Source organism: Panthera leo, chromosome D1, assembly GCF_018350215.1.
Source record: "Panthera leo isolate Ple1 chromosome D1, P.leo_Ple1_pat1.1, whole genome shotgun sequence".
NCBI classification, from domain to species: Eukaryota; Metazoa; Chordata; class Mammalia; order Carnivora; family Felidae; genus Panthera; species Panthera leo.
In genome coordinates this window covers 85,765,628-85,784,438 of record NC_056688.1, presented here as the reverse complement: position 1 = coordinate 85,784,438, position 18,811 = coordinate 85,765,628, and the positions used below count along the sequence as shown (strand labels likewise).

At 33.2% G+C, this 18,811-nt stretch overlaps 1 protein-coding gene across 2 annotated transcripts in view; it reads right to left on the bottom strand.

Annotated features, from left to right (window-relative positions):
• Positions 1-18,811, bottom strand: part of ELP4 (elongator acetyltransferase complex subunit 4) — a 242,706-nt gene that overhangs the window by 167,812 nt on the left and 56,083 nt on the right. For both annotated transcript variants that reach the window (XM_042903923.1, XM_042903924.1), the window contains exons 4-5: positions 18,190-18,321; positions 10,478-10,617 (exon numbers count right to left, since the gene is read on the bottom strand). In XM_042903923.1, coding sequence (XP_042759857.1) covers positions 10,478-10,617; positions 18,190-18,321 — 272 coding nt within the window. The remainder of the gene's footprint in view (positions 1-10,477; positions 10,618-18,189; positions 18,322-18,811) is intronic.

Below are 18,811 nucleotides of genomic sequence, written 5' to 3'. Positions count from 1 at the left end.
TTCTTATCTTCAGGTCTCAGCTCAAAAGCTTCCTTTTCAGAGACCATACTTGAACACAACTCAAAGCATATCCCTCTACCCCCTCATATAACTTGTGGAAAATGTTCTTTTTCCTTATATTACTTATCACAACTCCTAATGACATATACATTTATTTACTCGGCTTTAAAAATTTTTTTGTGTGCTTTCTCACTAAACACTACACATGGTCAAGAATAACAGCTGCTTTGTTTACTGCAATAAACCTGGAGTTTAGCATTATGTTAGGCTCATAAAAGGTGCTCAGGTTCATAGAAGGTGTTCATGTCAGAGAATGTTCCAAAGAATATTGCTGGACATATGTTTTTTTAACATCAGTAAATGACACCATCCTAGTTCTATTGTCTGAAACCTGGAAAGCATTCTTGATATTCCCTTTACTCTTTCCCCAACCTCAATGAGATCAAAGAGATTAGAGCAGTAGCTAGCAATCATATTACATAAGTACATGTAGGGCCCCGGGGCCTTATAATATCTCTGTTAGAATGTGGGTTTATTATTCTGAGTGAGATTGTAAGTCATTGGAAGTTTTGAGCCAGAGTAGTGATAAGAACTGACTTATGTTGTAAAACGGTGCTGTTTAACAAGATCAGCCACTAATCATATATAGCTACTTGCATTTAAGTTAATTAAATTAAAATAAAATAACTCTTCTTTAAATATTTGGTAGAATTTGCCTGTGAAGCCACCTGGCCCTGGACTATTGTTTGTTAGGAATTTTTTTCTTGATTGCTGATTCAATTTCTTTGTTACATATTGATCTTGCTCATCTTTTCAATTTCTTCCCGTTTTACTTTTGGTAGTTTATATGCTTCTAGGAATTTATCCATTTGTTCCAAGTTGTTCAATTTGTTGGCATACAGTTGTTCACAATATTATCTTATAATTGTTTGTATTTCTGTGGTGTTGGTTGTTATTTCTCCTATCTCATTTGTGACTTTATTTATTTGGGTCCTTTCTCTTTTCTTTTTGATAAGTCTGGCTAGAGGTTTATCACTTTTATTAATTTTTTCAAATAACAGGTGCCTGGTTTCATTGATCTGTTTTATTTAAAAATTTTTTTTTTAGTTTCTATCATTTATGTCTGCTCTGATCTTTATTATTACCTTCCTTCTGCTGGCTTTAGGCTTCATTTGTTGTTTGTTTTCTAGCTCATTTAGGTGTAAGGTTAGATTATTTATCTGAGATTTTTCTTGCTTCTTGAGGTAGGTCTATATTGCTGCATACATCCCTCTTAGGACCGCTTTTGCTGCATTCCAAAGGTTTTGGACCATTGTGTATTTTCATTTTCTTTTGTTTCCATGTATTTTTTAATTTCTATTTTGATATTCTGGTTGACCCATTTATTGTTTAGTAGCATGTTGTTTAACCTCCAAATATTTGTGGTCTTTCCAAATTTTTTCTTGTGGTTGACTTCTAGTTTCACAAAGTTGTGATCACAAAAAGTGCATGGTATGATTTGTATCTTTTTATGCTTGCTGAGGTCTGATTTCTGACTTAACATGTGATCTATTCAGGGGAATGTCTCCCATGTGCAGTTGAAAAGAACGTGTATTCTGCTGTATTAGGATGGAATGTTCTGAATATATCTGGTAAGTCCATCTGGTTCAGTGTGTCATTCAAAGCCATTGTTTTCTTGTTTCTTTTCTGCTTAGATGATCTGTCCATTGATGTCAGTGGGGTGTTAAAGTCCCCTATTAGTATTGTGTTATTATCAATCAGTTCCTTTATGTTTGTTATTAATTGTTTCATATATTTGGGTCCTCCCATGTTGGGTACACAAGTATTTATGATTGTTGTGTCTTCTTGTTGGATTGCCCCTTTATGATTATATAATACTCTTCTTTGTCTCTTTTTACAGTCTTTGCTTTAAAGTCTAGTTTATCTGATACAAATATTGTTACTACAGGTTTCTTTAGACACATTTGCATTATAAATGATTCTTCACACCCTCACTTTCAATCTGCAGGTGTTTTTAGGTCTAAAATGAGTGTCTTGTAGGCAACATATAGATCAATCTTGTTTTTTGTTTTTGTTTTTGTTTTATCCATTATTACATTCTATGTTGTATGATTGGAGTGAGTAGTGGTCCAGTAACATTCAAAGTAGTTATTGATAGATATATATTTATTACCATTTTATTACTTGTATTGTCATTATTTCTGAAGATTTTCTCTGATATGTATTCTGCTCAAACTATTCCAAAGATGCAAAAAAGGGAAGAAAACTTAAAAATGTATTCTATGAGGCCAGATAACCCTAATACCAAAACCAGATAAAGACTCCACCAGAAAAGAGAAAACAGGCCAATATACATGATAAACATGGATGCAAAAATTCTCAATAAATCACTAGCAAACTGAATCCAACAATACATTTAAAAAATCATGCACCAAAATCATGTGGTATTTATTCCTGGATTGCAAGGGTGTTCAATATTTGCAAATAATCAACATGATACATCATGTTAATACAAGAAAGGGTAAGGATTATATGATCATTTAAATGGATGCAGAAAAAGCATTTGAAAAAGTACAACATCTATTCATGATAAAAATTCTCAGCAGGGGCACCTGGGTGGCTCAGTTGGTTGAGCGTCTGACTTTGGCTCAGGTCACGATCTTGCAGCTTGTGAGTTCAAGCTCCACATTGGGCTCACTGCTATTAGCGCAGAACCACTTTGGATCCTCTGTACCCCTCTCTCTGACCTTCCCCCACTTGCATTCTCTCAAAAATAAATAAAACATTTAAAAAAAGCCTCTCAGCAAAGTAGGTTTAGAGAGAACATACTTCAACATAATAAAGACCATGTATGAAAAACTCACAGTGAACATCATACCCAGTGGTAAATAACTGAGAGCTTTTCCCCTAAGGTAAGACAAAGATGTCCATTCTCATCACTTTTCTTCAACATCGTACTGGAAGTCCTAGCCATAGCAATAAGACAACAAAAAGAAATAAAAGGCATCCAAATCAATAAGGAAGAAGTAAAACTTTCCCTATTTGCAGATGATATGATACTATATAGAGAAAACCCTAAAGTCTCTATCAAAAACTACTAGAATTGATAATTGAATTCAGTAAAATCACAGGATACAAAATCAATATATAGAAATCTGTTGTATTTCTATACACTAATAACGAAGCAACAGAAAGATAAATTAAGAATACAATCCCATTTACAATTGCACCAGAAAGAATAAAATATCTAGGCATAAAACTAACCAACAGGTGAAAGACTGGTATTCTGAAAGAATATTCTAAAAGAAACTGAAGGTGACACAAACAAAGAAAAAGATATTCCAGTGTCATAGGTTGGGAGAACAGATATTGTTATAATGTCATCCTTCATGGGGAAAAACTGTACTGTTAGGAACAAGACAGGGACACCCATTATCATCCACTGTTATTTAACATAGTACTGTAAGTCCTAGCCACAGAAATCAGAGAACAAAAAGAAATAAAAGGCATCCAAACTGGCATGGAAGAAGTCAAACTGTCACTATTTGCAGATGACATGATATTCTATACAGAAAACCCAAAAGACTCTACCAAAAAACTGCTAGAACTGATGCACGAATTCAGTACAATACCAAATCAACATACAGAAATCTCTTGCATTTTGATACACCAATAATGAAGCAGCAGAAAGAGAAATTAAGGAATCAATGCCATTTACACTTGCATCAAAACCAATAAGATACCTACGAATAAATTTAACCAAAGAGGTGAAAGACCTGTTATCTGAAAACTATAAAACACTGATGAAAGAATTGGAAGATGACACAAAGAAATGGAAAGACATTCCAAACTCATAGATTGGAAGAACACATACAGTTGGAATGTCTATACTATCCAAAGGAATCTATAAGATTTAATGCAATCCCTGTCAAAACACCAACAGTATTTTTCACAGAACCAGAACAAACAATCCTAAAATTTTTATGGAACCACAAAAGACTCCAAGTAGCTAAAGCAACCTGAAAAAGAAAAGCAAAGCTGGAGACATCATCATTCCGGAATTCAAGTTATACTACAAAGTTCTAGAGATCAAAACAGTATGATACTGGCAGAGAAAGGGACACATAGATCAACAGAACAGAATAGAAAACCCAGAAATAGATCCACAATTACATGGTCAATTAATCTTTGACAAAGCAGGAAAGAATATCCAATGGGAAAAAGACAGTCTCTTCAACAAATGGTGTTGGGACACCTGGACAACATGCAAAAGAATGAAACTGGACTACTTTCTGACACCAAACACAAAAATAAATTCAAAATGGATGAAAGACCTAAATGTCAGACCTGAAACCATAAAAATCCTAGCAGAGAACACAGGTTATAACCTCTATGGCATTGGCCTTAGCAACTTCCTACTAGATATGTCTCCTGAGGCAAGGGAAACAAAAGCAAAAATAAACTATTGGGACTTCATCCAAATAGAAACAAAACAAAACAAAAAAAACCTTCTGCACAACAAAGGAAACAATCAACAAAACTAAAAGGCAACCTTCAGAATGGGAGAAGATATTTGCAAATGACATATCTGATAAAGGGTTAGAATCCAAAATATGTAAAGAATTTATCAAACTCAACACCATAAAAATGAATAATCCAATTAAAAAATGGGCAGAAGACAAAAAAAAAAAAAGAAAAAAAATGGGCAGAAGACATGAATAGACACTTTTGCAAAGAAGACCTACAGATAGCCAACAGACACATAAAAAGATGCTAAACATTAATATTATCAGGGAAATACAAATCAAAACTACAATGAGATATCACCTTACAGCTGTCAGAATGGCTAAAATCACCAACACAACAAACAACAGGTGTTGATGAAGATGTAGAGAAAGGGGAATCCTTTTGCAGTGTTGGTGGGAATGCAAACTGGTGCAGCCATTGTGGAAAACAGTAAGGAGGTTCCTCAAAAAGTTAAAAATACAACTACATTATGATCCAGCAACTGCACTACTAGGTATTTAGCCAAAGAATACAAAAATATTAATTCAAAGCAATACATGCACCTTGATGTTTGTAACAGCATTATCTACAATAGTCAAATTATGGAAACAGTCCAAGTGTCCATCAACTAATGAAAGGAGAAAGAAGATGTTGTGTGTGTGTACATATATATATATATATATGTACACACACACAATGGAATATTATTCAGCTATAAAAAGAATGAAATCTTGCCGTTTGCACCAATGCGGATGGAGCTAGAGTGCATTATGTTAAGTGAAATAAGTCAGTCAGAGAAAGACAAATAATGTATGATTTCACTCATATGTGGAATTTAAGAAACAAAAAACAAATGAGCAAAGGGGAAAAAAAGAGAGAGTCAAACCAGGAACAGACCCTTAACAATAGAGAACAAACTGATGGTTTCCAGAGGGGTGGTGGGCAGGGTATGAATTAAATAGGAGATGGGGATTAAGGAGTGCCCTTGTGATGAGCACTGGGTGTTGTACTTAAGTACTGAATCATTATATTTTATGCCTGAACCTAATATTACATTGTATGTTAACTAACTGGAATTTAAATAAAAACTTAAAAAAATAAATAAAATTTCAGGAGTTGCTGATTGGATGCAGGGAGTGAGAGAGAGGAGTCAAGGGTCTAAGATTACTTTATTGAAGGGAAAAGAAAATTTGGAAGGACATACATAAATAAGAGGATGTATGCCTAGGAGAAGATGACTGAAACTAGAAATGTGAGAATTAGGTGGGAAATAATAATCAAAAACCATGCATATCAATGAAGATAGCATGCCAGGATGAGTGACTAAATTCTGCATACATGAAGTCCCCTTTAAAAGATAGAAAAATGAAGAAAGGCACACATGTAAGCAAGTAATTTCTCTTCATTGGTTAAAATGAGTTTCAGGATTAATAATTCTTTCTGTCAAAATTTTTAGATATTATCTTTTTACTTTAATCACATCACCAGCAGAATGGCCAATGTGTAAAATCCCTAATCACATTTACATCTTGCCTTTCCCTCAGCTCTGAGATTTGTATTAATGTATCATTTACTATACCCTTTTAATAAAGTAATTCAGCATACTTCTGAATCTTTAGACTTACCTAGAAGTTCTCTATCAAAATTCCTTTCTCATGAGTGAATTTTCTACTTATAACTTCTAAATATATTGTGGTTCTCTGCTTTGTAATGTAAGAGATCTGTAGTTTTGAAATAGAATGTACTCTTACATGGCTATGTTTCAGTTGCTAGTTTTACCCCACTAAATCTTTGAGGTAAGAACAAGGCTGTATTAATCTGAGTTATTACTATACTTTGTCCATTGATTCACTAGTTCATCAACTATCAACTCAACACCTGTGTCCTAAATTCATGAAATAAGGAGGTATAGAAAGCATAACCCCCTTCCTCAAGGATTTCCACTGCTTGAGAGGGAAGATAAAAATGTAGACAATACAAATAACTATACTGTAATGTGCTAAGTGTCCTGACAGAGTATGAACAAAATTAAGTTGGAATTTATGGGGGGGTACATAACTATAATTTGTCTAGGAAAATATTACAGAAGGCTTATACATATGTTCCATTTAAGTGGTAGAGAGACTTGGCCAAATAAGAAAAGGAAGGACTTCTAAAATCTTAAGTAATATTCTTATCCTCTCTCCATTGATTTTCTCCTAGAAGTTCTCCTAAAAAGATAAATGGTTCTTTCAGAATTCAGTTCATTCAAATTAATTAATACAAAACTTCTAGTTAATATGAGAAACTAATGGCCATTTTTTGGATATCCATGTAAAAACAAAATCATGAATTTCAAAGAAACATATCAAAACAAATTCATTCTGTTTACTACCAACTGCATGTAAAGTCAATATTCAAGATATGGTCTATCAATTAAAAAAAGTAATATTTTACAATATAGCAGGTACATCAATTGGCTTTGGCTTCCATAACAAAATACTATAGACTGAGTGGCTTAACCAACAAGAATTAATTCTGTAGAAATTCTGGGGACTAGAAGTCCAAGATCAAGGTGCTAGCAGGGTTGTATCTGGTGAGGGCTCCACCACTGGGTTATAGATGACCACCTTCTTGCTGTGTTGTTCACATGGCCCTTCCTGGATTTGTGCTCAAGGGAAAGAGTAGGAGCTGGATGTCTTTCCCTCTTTTTTAAGAATACCAGTCCTATCAGACTAAGGTCCTACCCTCATGACCTCATGCAACCAAAATTACCTCCCAAAGTTTTGTCTCCAAATACCATCATATGTACTTTAACATATAAATTTGGGGTGTTGGGGAGGGAACCACAAACATTCATTTTGTAACAGTATGTTAGTAGATTTGTTAATAAATAAGAAAGCTGAAACACCATCCCTAGTATGAAGAATGGCATTATCTTTCTAGTAAGAAAACAGAACTGTCTTTGCATATCTGTTAGCAAAGATTAATTCAAAACTATGTCAAGTTAGGGGCGCCTGGGTGGCTCAGTCGGTTGAGCGTCCGACCTCGGCTCAGGTCATGATCTGGTGGTCTGTGAGTTCGAGCCCCGCATCAGGCTCTGGGCTGACAGCTCAGAGCCTGGAGCCTGCTTCGGATTCTGTGTCTCCCTCTCTCTCTGCCCCCACCTCCCCCCCGCCCCGCTCATGCTCTCTTCTCTCTGTCCAAAATAAATAAACATTAAAAAAAAACAAAAAACTACGTCAAGTTAAAAATAATCTTAGATCACAAACTTATTATCAAAATCAGTTTTCCTATCACTGTTTTGTGTCAACTTACCTGATTTACGACAATGAAATATTAAAACAAAACTATCGGGTAATATTGGTGTGATATTTCTCAGGTTTTTACAGCCAGGCTTTGCTTTGAAACCTTAAATTATATGTATGAACATTTTCCATGGGCAAACCTGCCGATGATTTTAAATCAGTTAATGCAAATTTTAAATGATCTTCAGTTTTTCTCACCATAAAAAAACTTTATGTTTCAACAGTGCCTTCAGAATATATGAAATTATATATTATATCCTCACATCTGTTAGTGGGACACAACTATACCCTCTAGTCTTAATAGCAGGAAAAGTATAGACAACTGTAAAGCTTAGCTTTATTGTTCCATAAATGAACCAGTAAAGTTCATTTTAGTGAAATGAGCACATGCTTTTCATAAATTAAATCCCACATGGTAAGTACTCATTTTCAAAATTAATTTAATTACATGTTTAAAGTTTAATTACATTTAATTAAGCATTTAAGTTTAATATGAAATAAATGAATTATCAGTTAACTATGAAATGAAATATTGCCTTGATAATTGAAATCTATAAATTTTCCTATTCTATGCAAAACTGCTAGCTCTCAAAAAACATTCTGAAAAAGTATGTATTTTAAAGACTAGAGGACTATATTCTCACAGGTGATCAAGTTTTTTTTTTCCTGGCACCCAGCTTCATGTGCTGCACATTTACTGCAGGAGCAAATGGAGACAGCCTGGCAGACAAAAAAAAAGCAGAGGTTTTGAAGACTTAGTCACCAACAGCCTGAAAAAGTGGGAAAGCTACTTAGCATCTCTGACCTCAAGTTTCCTATAAAATGGAGAAAATATTACTTCTTTCGGAGGGTTGTGGGAGGATTAAATGAGCTATCTCATGGTCTAATGCCTGGAACAGTGCCTGAGATGGAACAGGTATTCAATAAATGTTAATTCCCTCCTTCTTTTAGTTGCTGATTGAATGAACAAAAATCTTGTACTTTGGGGCTTAAAGAAAGTTTTATTATTTAAATGTTTTATTAGTTACAAAAGTAACACTATATTTTTTGTTCACTTACATCATACTTAATGGACATTTTATATTTTTTATTTCCCTTAGCACTCTATAAATGGGGGCAATATATAGCATTATTGCTAACACAGAATTTTGAGTCAGAAAGAACCAACTTTGAATCTGGGTTCCACCACCTACTGCTTGAGGAATCAGGGAAAAGTTATTTCCCAAGCCATAAAAGCATATGTATGTCTAGTTTACTGAATGACAAAAATTTAGAATGAGTATAATCAGTATAGTCATTCAAACTTAACAAAATATTACTGATGTAGGTAAGACAAATGGTATCCCCCGGTGCTAATTTTTCACAGAAGGGTATTTATTTTCACTGAATTTAAGGGATTTTCCTAAGGATGGACTCAGCATCAGAACCCAGATTTCTTTCTTTGTTTCTTTACCAGTGTTCTTTCCTCCATAACATAGGAAGGTAAAGGCAAAGGACACCAAAGTGTCTTGAAGCAGTAAAGCAAAAGAAAGAGAGGGATCTGACTTAGGTTAATCCTGGTTCTATCACTTAATAGTTGAGCCTCAAGTAAACAACTTCTTTAAATTTTGGTATCTTCTTCTGGAAAATGGGAATACAGTTATGTTTCATACAAGGGTTTTACTAGACAACAAATGCAATGTGTAGTAGAGTGATTGACACACAGCAGTCAATCATTAATCATTGCTATTAATATTAAGACAACATCAGAGTACCATTTTTGGTAAGTCTCAAGCCACAGAATGGAGAAACCATAATGAAGCAAAGAATTTTTTTTTGAGGGGGGGGACACAGATTTAATAAAAATAAATAAGACAGCCTTTACTAAATTCTCAAGTAATATTCCTGGAAAAGAGACTTTAGACTTGTAAGTCATTTCAGTTCCTGTCTATTAAATCTCCATTTAATAACTCAGGTCACTTTGAAAATAATGGTTTTACAATATGAAAGAAAATAGAGGCAACACCCTATTCCATGGATTCGTTTCTATGATTCAACAGTTAAGAATTGAAATTAAATATTCTTAACACTATATATAAATTATTCAATGTCAAGTACTGTAATTTTCAGACTTTTGTCTTAATAAAGTTAGTATCACTATAAACATGTTGTATTTGTTTAATATTTAAAGCTCTTAACTGTAAAACTCAAAAACCCTACATTGCTCTTAAGGCAATCTAAAAAAATAGAGATTGTTTATTTATAGAATAACTAACTACAAATAGAAAGCCTTAATAAATAAAATATCGGAAAACATATTTACTTTCTGAAAGAACATTTATTGAAAAACAGCATTACTTTATACCATTTTCACTGCTAAGTAGTTTTTAGATACCTATTTGCATTTAGGACTAAAAGACCCCAATTTAAAAACTATTCCACATTTTCTCAAAATTAAAAACAGGAGGTATTATAATACTTTTCAAACTGCAAATTAAGGATAATAGCATATCCAACAGTTATAGGACCAGAAAAAGAAAACTAAATATAAAGAAATATTATGAAACATATATACAAGTAAGATCACATATTTTATAGAAAACATTTATTATTAGGATATGTACCTTTAGTTATGCATTATTTCAAAGAATGTGGTAAAAATGCATTCTATTAACCTGTGAAATCAGAAATGGGTCATTACTTACCATGGTTCTATATTAAGAGTTGAAGATGATTTTTCTGGGGAAAAAAACCCATGCCATTTTGAAGCCTCAATTAGTTCTTGTGGCATCTTTTTTGATGCATCATAATAGTGACCAAATCTTGAAGATGATACTGGTCCAGCCTGTTAAGAAAAGCCATACTGGTCATTAAAAAAATTATTGTTATTATTTTTTAATTATTGTTTTTTTAAACTACAATGTATTCAAACTACATTCAGCAAAATATTGATACATTTATGCATTTTAATGCTGATAAGGAAGAGCTGATACACATAGACTTATTAAATTTCAAAGAAGCATACAACAACTTTTATTATTTTAAATAATAGTTAGAAATCAACCTTTTCATTTCCCATGTTTCTTCACTCCTGGTGGTCACTAAATTTGATAAGAATTCTCTTTGCTTTTCTTACCTTCCTGAGTTGAAAAAAAATTAATATACATGTTTTAATTGTTTTTTAAAGATTCCAGGTTTAAATGATCAATTAAATATGGAGTTGCTAAGAACTAATGAAAACTTAAGCCAATTAAATCATTGGTGAGGGGCTCAAAAAAACTAGCTTTTTAAACATATTGAGCTGAGCATCATTTAAAACCTAAATTCTCACAAGATAGTGTGTATATACATTCAAAATTTCTTGCTAATTTTAAATTAAGCTTACAGTATAAAATGTATTGAGGATACTCCAGATGGGAACAAGGCACATGATAAAGAGGGAGAATGTATATAAACTACATTAGATAAATCAGAAACCTGACATCATCATTAGTTCATTGATGCCTCCTCTTTTGTGCTATTGTCAGTTTCTCCAACAAATTATCTTCTACACAAATAACTCTAATAACTGTTGATGCTGAATTTATGTACATAGGATAGTAAAGGCCTAGTAACAGAACATTCTCATTATATTGCTTTGAATGGATTCTGTGCTGATTCAACTCATTAGAAATATGTACACACCTCTGTACAAAGTTGAACTCCTAACAGGTTCCACCTGGCGATAGTTTCCAATAGTTTCTAATCTAAATTTACATAGTTTCCACTGTCCTGAATGCTATAAAACAGACATATTTCAGAACATTCAACAAAACAGATAATCTGCAGATAATCTCTGCAGAAATGGAAGAGTAAATTCTCATTTTACGAAGTAACTGACAACTTTGAAATTTAGATAAGAAACAGACATTTGCTTGACACTAGATATTTGCATTTTGAGACTTAAAGGATTAATATTCTTCAACTGAATGCCTACCAACATCAACTCTACAGTAACACAGGATAAACAAATTTAAGTCTAATAGAAATATTATTCTCTGATATAGAGTCTGTGAGTTTGGCATTTACTTTCTAAATAAAATGACTGTTTATCCCTCCATAAGACACTGTTCACTTTCATTAAGGAAAGAGACCTATCAATTGGCTCCATCTAATGTTTACAATACAATATATACACAAGTGTGGTTCTCAAAACATGATTTATCTGTTTACCAAGACAGTGTTAACAAATAAAGTATGAGACATTAAAGTATACTTCTTAAAAATAGGGTAAAGTTTTTAAATGTAAAGTTATTAGTATAAAGCAATTTAAACAAGGTCTGTTCTTTGGCCTATAATCTATTCTTTATCCGGATTATAGTTCAGAATGTTTTTACTGCAATCTCTGCTAGAGCTCATCTTTTTATTGTGTAAGTCCAGGCCCCCTTAATGTTTTAGAAAGGCCTTGACTAACTGAACTTTGATCTGATGTCTTCATTGAGAAAAACACCAGGTTGCCCATTTCAGATGCAAATCCTCCTAAGGCCCAATAGAATTTAGTAAAGACAGCAAAAAAGAAGAAACAAGAAGTTTCCAGGATCCTCTTTGAGAATCCTGGGGCACACTGGTGTCCTTAATCCACGCTGCTCCATGGATTAAGGTAGGTGATAACCTTTCCTGATTCAAAAGAATAAGCAGAGTGCCTACAAACTGGGTGGAGACTAGGATTTGGTAATAATAAAACACCATGCAATAAAAGCTTGGTCTATGTCAGAAGCCTCTGAAAAGGCCTCAATGTACCACATTCCCAGGCCTAGTAGGGAAGCTTGCAAAAGCCTACCTGAATCAAATAAGCATGAATAATCTATTTTAGCAGACTGGCCATGGGGAGAGAGAAAGAAAGAGAGACTTTTCGCTTCTTTTAAGTTTGAGTTAATAAATTTATTAGTGCACTGAAGGTTCTTGAAGTCTTGGGCACTCAGAAAAATATGCTAAATTGCCAAGAAGCAAAGTATGCTTTTAAAGTTGCCGTCTCTATTAATGTTTCTAATTATAATATTAATGTGATAGAAATCTCTGATTTGGGATGAATCAAGGCAGAAAATTGATTTCATGCTGTGACAGTTTACATATAGAACACAAATAATTCATTAAAATGTAAGAATAAATTTGGAAGCTTTTCTTATTACCATTATTAATTTTTTAGAAATTATAATTAAATATGGTAACTAAAATATTCACAAGGTAGACATAAAAATTTTTATTAATGATGAAATTTTATTAATCCTTCAATAAAAATGAAAATGGAAAACAAATATATATTTATAGGAAAAACGATTCTGTAAGGTTTTTTTCTACCCGTGACACAAAGCATTAACATACAATCAGATTTTTTAAATAATGTGAAATCATAAAACAAAGACTTCAAATATTTCCTCGGAAAAGAAATAACTAAATGTTTTAAATCTGAGAATAGTAATGCTCTATGAAAAAATGTCAACTCCACAAATGAAAGATGCATTAAAAAAATCAAAATATCATCAATAGCTAAGTCAGTTTTACTCAGTTTGTTAAGAACATGTTGCTTTAGTTTTACATTATGAAAACTTCTATTTCACAGTCTCAAACTATCCTTTACGTTTGTCAGTTGTGGAACAGAGTATAATGGACTGGTTCAGTAAAAATTTACTATGATAAGGGAAAATTAACTCTGATGGGGGGGCCAGCAGGGGTACAGAGCAGTAAAACAATACCATCCCCTACCTCCAGTATGTTAGAAAGAATCAAAACTTTTAGAGAAAAGTTGCACACAAATAAAGTCTAAATAAGACATTTTCTTATTATTGTTACCATTTCTTGTTTCTCAGTATGGCATAACGGAAAGCAAGAACCCAAATGATTAATTAACCATTTTGAGCCTCAGTTCAATCACTAATAACTATTTTGCTAGGCTGCTGTGAGAATCTAATGCAACACTGGCAATGAATATTTTGTAAATTGTGAAGCACTACATAAGTGATATTAATTATTGTTATTGTGTCATGATTCACTAGAGAACAGAAGATCCATCACTATCCTTTGCAGTAACATTGCCTTATTGAAAAAATGATATTTGTTGTCACCTGTACCATGCACATATCTATCACAGGACTATTGTGGCTCAATCAATAAGATAGAAAGCCAAGGTATAATGAGGATTTAACATAATAAAGATCTAATATATTGCCATAAAGTGCGAGAGCCTTATAAGCTTTGGTAGTAGAACTATACAATATTAAAGAAATTGGGTCTCAGAATATCCTGTAAGCTACCATTTCTTGGGGTGAAAAGGGAATAGGATTTGATGATTGGACAGGGAAAAAAAGAGCATGCCTACCTAAGACAGAGAGTCAAAATGACAGGACAAGAGAAGGGGGACTTTTTAAAGCCACACACCCCTCCAACTGGAAGAAGCACTGTTTTATGCTTTATTGAGCTATTGTTACTGATTTAGGTGTGCATATTCTTATCTTTTTTTTTTTTTTTTTTTTTTTTTTTTTGCATTCCCTAAGTGGGAATGTGACTACAGTCTTAGGATCTGGTGGCAACTTATATTAAGAAGCATCTCTGATAAATGCCACAGCTAGTTTTGGACTACTTGTTTAATCTATACTCGTAATAGTGTTAACTATATTTTGTCACAGATAAAATACAGAAAACCCAGGGTTTTGTTGTTTTTAAACTAATAATGGCAAAGTAAAATCTGGATTTATAAAGTAGATGACAGCTGACGACCAAAGTCTATTAATCTCAGCAAATCCTCATTCACAAAATTTCTGTGACAGGCAAATGAACATGCTGGCCAAATTTCAAAGAAAAGCAAAGAAGCCAGAAGACGATTCTATTTTGTAAACTTGACAGAGCTAACTTATAAATACTAAGAAATTTAAATTTGACCACTGACAGTAAATTTGAAAAAAGCCATTTTTTATTTATATTAATTAATGCAACTTAACTCAGTTTTGCATTTAATTCACATTCTATATAATTCATTCACTCATGCATTCAACAAATAACTGGTGAGCACCCACTACAGGCCAGTAAAACAAGATATTCAAAGTCCCTTTCTTCCATTGAGCTTACCTACTAGTAGGAAGACAGAGATAATATTATCTGTTAGGTGATGATAAGTGCCCTGGAGAAAAATAAGACCTTGAAAGGAGATAACAGTGAGAGAGTGATTTTATTTTATAGAGAATGAGAAAAAAAAATACAGTCCTGATAAAGTGATATTTTAGCGGAGAACTCAAGAAGATGGGAGAGGAAGTCATCTAGGAAAGTTCAGTGTAAGAAGAGCACAATTTTTAAAACAAACTGTAAACCTTGAAAACTGACCATGGGGCTTATGTTTCGTTTCGTTTCGTTTTGTTTTTAAAGGAGAGAGTGGGGCCAGGAGGGGCAGAGGGAGAGAAAGGGAGACTCCCCAGCAGGCTCCAGGCTATCAGCACAGCCTGGAACCCATGAATCATGAGATCATGACCTGAGTCAAAATCAAGAGTCTGATGCTTAATCAACTGAGCCACCCAGGCACCCCTTGACAAAACAGATTTTGTAACAAGCAGTAAAAAAATAAAGCTTTAAGTTTCAGATATTTGCATCTTTACTTATAATTTCAAGTGAAGAATGTTAGTGACCAATGAAAAAACCAAAATATAATGGAGATAAGAGTAAAATAAAGTAAGTAAATGCGAGAGACAAGTGATTTATATAACCTAAAACTGGACTGTCTTTACAAGAAAGCTGATTTTAACTTAGAGCTTTTGTTCATTACAGGTTCTTTCAGAATCCCACTAGAAAAATTAGAATACAGTCATTCTTCACCAAAGAGTCACCATTAAGCCCAGTAACTTAAGTGAAACTATCGGCTGAAAGACATGAATGAAGTTCTTTGCCATTAGGCTTCTCAAGTGCTAGTCCTACACTCCTTGTCTATTTTAATCTCTATCACTCTACTCACATTTTCCTAAGCAGAATAACTACATTTATTTTGGCCTCTTCTACCCAGTTCTCAATCACATCCAAGCGAGGCTATGTCTGTAACAACTGACTATGCAGAGCTTCTTCCCTTTATTTTTTAATACAAATATATGGTGTTATACTGTACACATATACCATGCACATAATACACATATTATGGTATATGTTCATTTATATGGTATATAGTTTATTTAACTAGGTGCTTACTGGTGGACATTTAGGTTCTTTCCAATCTTTTGCTATTAAAAATATACTGCAAAAATAGCTCATATATATTTCATTTTACATGTAAGTAAATATATTCATAATGTAAATGCCCCAAAGGATCAAAGGGTATATGTTTTCTATAATTCTAAAGGCTACTACCAGATTACCCTCCACAGAAATTGTACTTATTTACATTTCCACCAGCAAAGTATAAAAGTACTAATTTACCCACACCTCTGTTAATTTAGTGTCTTACCAAACATTTTAGGTTATTGACAATCTGTTAAGAGAAAAACAGGAGGTCAGTGCAGTTTTAATTTGCATTTTTCTTATTGTAAGTGAAACTGGGCATCTGCTTCTGTATGTTTAAGAGCCACTAAATTTCCTTTGTATATTTCCACCCATTTTAAAAAAATTAGGTTGGTAGACTATTCCTTATTCATTTTAGAAGTTCTTTGTATATAAGGAAAATTTATTCCTTATTCTATCAGTTGCAAATACCCTCGCTTCGGTTTGTAGTTTGTTCACAGTCATGCAAATCATGCTTAAAAATGTATTCAAATAGCTTTTCCAGCTAAATTAGAACAACTTATCATTGCTTAATATGTACCTATGTACCATATTTTATACTTAGTACACAGTTGATACTTAATATTTGCTGAATGACTGAATACATTTATCAAACACAAATGCTTATAATCTGGGCATTAATACAGATGCTGGAGATACAAGAGAAAATAAAACAGGCTTTCTGCCCTCATAGAGAATTCTGTCTGGTGGAGAAGACAGTTATACCAACAATTACTTATAACATTATATTAGAAGTACTTTAGTATATGTGCTGCCGAAGTGAGCACTATTAGAAGTACTTTAAAATACATGAAGGGCTGGGGCACCTGGGTGGCTCAGTCAGTTGAGCATCCGACTTTGGCTCAGGTCATGATCTCACGGTCCATTAGTTCGAGCCCTGTGTCGGGCTCTGTGCTGACAGCTCAGAGCCTGGAGCCTGCTTTGGATTCTGTGTCTCCCTCTCTCTCTGCCCCTTCCCTGCTCATGCTCTGTCTCTCTCTGTCTCAAAAATAAATAAAACATTAAAAAAATTTTTTTGAAAAATAAAAAATAAAATAAAAATAAAAAAAATAAAATACATGAAGGGCTGTGAACACAAAAAATAAGAAATTAGATAATTATGTATGGAAAACTGTCAGAGTAGTAACATTCGCACTTGGAGAAGGCTGAGTTGGTGAATAAGAAAGGGAAGATCATTACCAGCATAAATATAAGCTATTTATAAGGAGCAACTCTCATAGGACAGGTGAATATAGTGTTTTATAATCACACAGGAGGAGTTAAAAGGTAGGTTTGGATAAGGTTCTACAGATCTTATACATAATCTTGAGAAGTGTGTATTTTATATTTCAGGCTTTTAATGGCAAACAGGTTTCATCTTACATATTCACTGGTAGTGACCACCCAGAATATTGCAGAGAATACTAAGGCTTTGTCTAAGCTTGGTTAGAAGGGTGCTATGATATACAGTCTACCATGCATTTAGAAGGAGGCAGTGGAAACAGTATACCAAATTATGCATTTGCAGTTAAGGAGTGTTATAAACATATTTCTGTCCTTGGGGAAGGAACAGTCAATGTGGAAGACTAAGGAAGGGTGGACTATGGGTGCCATGTCTCATATTAAAATTTCTTTCTTTTCTACCAATATGATAATGTCTGGTAGACATTAAAGTGTTCTGAAGACTGAAGTAAACAATCAAAAAAGGAGCTAAGTGAATAGAGCCTTCCCTAGGAGCAGAGTTCATAAGCTTCAGTGGGCAGATTCACTGAAATCTGTTTTCTCAGAAAATTTCCCTTCACTTCCTATCTCTTAGTCTATCCACACCGAATATTTATAGGTATTCAAGCTGGATAGAAATAGCCTTAATGTGTTTGCTTACTCTGGCTTGCAACCGTATAATAAAAGATTCTACATGGAGGGTATAGAAGAAATGAAATCTATTTTGGTAAAAAAAAAAAAAAAATGCCATAATTTTATTTGTAAGAAATATCATCTTGATAAAATACAAATAAAATATTAGTTATTTAAGTGAGCAAATAGACATCATAGTGCATTTAAAGAATAACAGGTATACCACAAAAGAATCTATAAGATGAAAACAAGTACATTTACAAATTTTAGAAAAGTTTCTATGTTGACTTGCCTCCATCTTGGGTAATAACTGGTAACGCCAAGCTATTTTCATTTTAATGTTAGATTCTGCTGTTTTATGATTACATGCATCTTCATCAAAATCTTTTTTAACATTATCATCAAGTAATGGTGCAGGAAGTTCCTAAGAAAACAAAATGACACATTATTCAGCATCTGTGATTTAAAAATGTGACAATTTTCTTAAATGATAATATTAGCAATACTAGAACTTTCCAACGTCTTGATGCCTTAAAAATGATTCAAACATAAAGTCATGACAATATAGCTATTTCTAAAACAGAGGAAATATTATATATATAATATTGTGAAGTTTAATTTTTTAGGAATGAACTAGAAATTAAAGAAAATATTCAAACTTGTATACCATGAGAAGCCAAATGCTATTGCAACAAGAGGTATGCTCTTTTCATATATATATACTATATATTTAAAGCAAAGTCTGGAATTAGCATTTATGTATTGCATTTAAAGCAAAGTCTGAAATTAGCATTTATGTATTGCATTTAATTACTGTTATGTTTCCCACAAGGTAAAAATACAGCATGTGTGCAATCTGTTTACTGGTTTGTAATACTACAATGCAAAAAACTCATTCATGAAAATAACAGGTG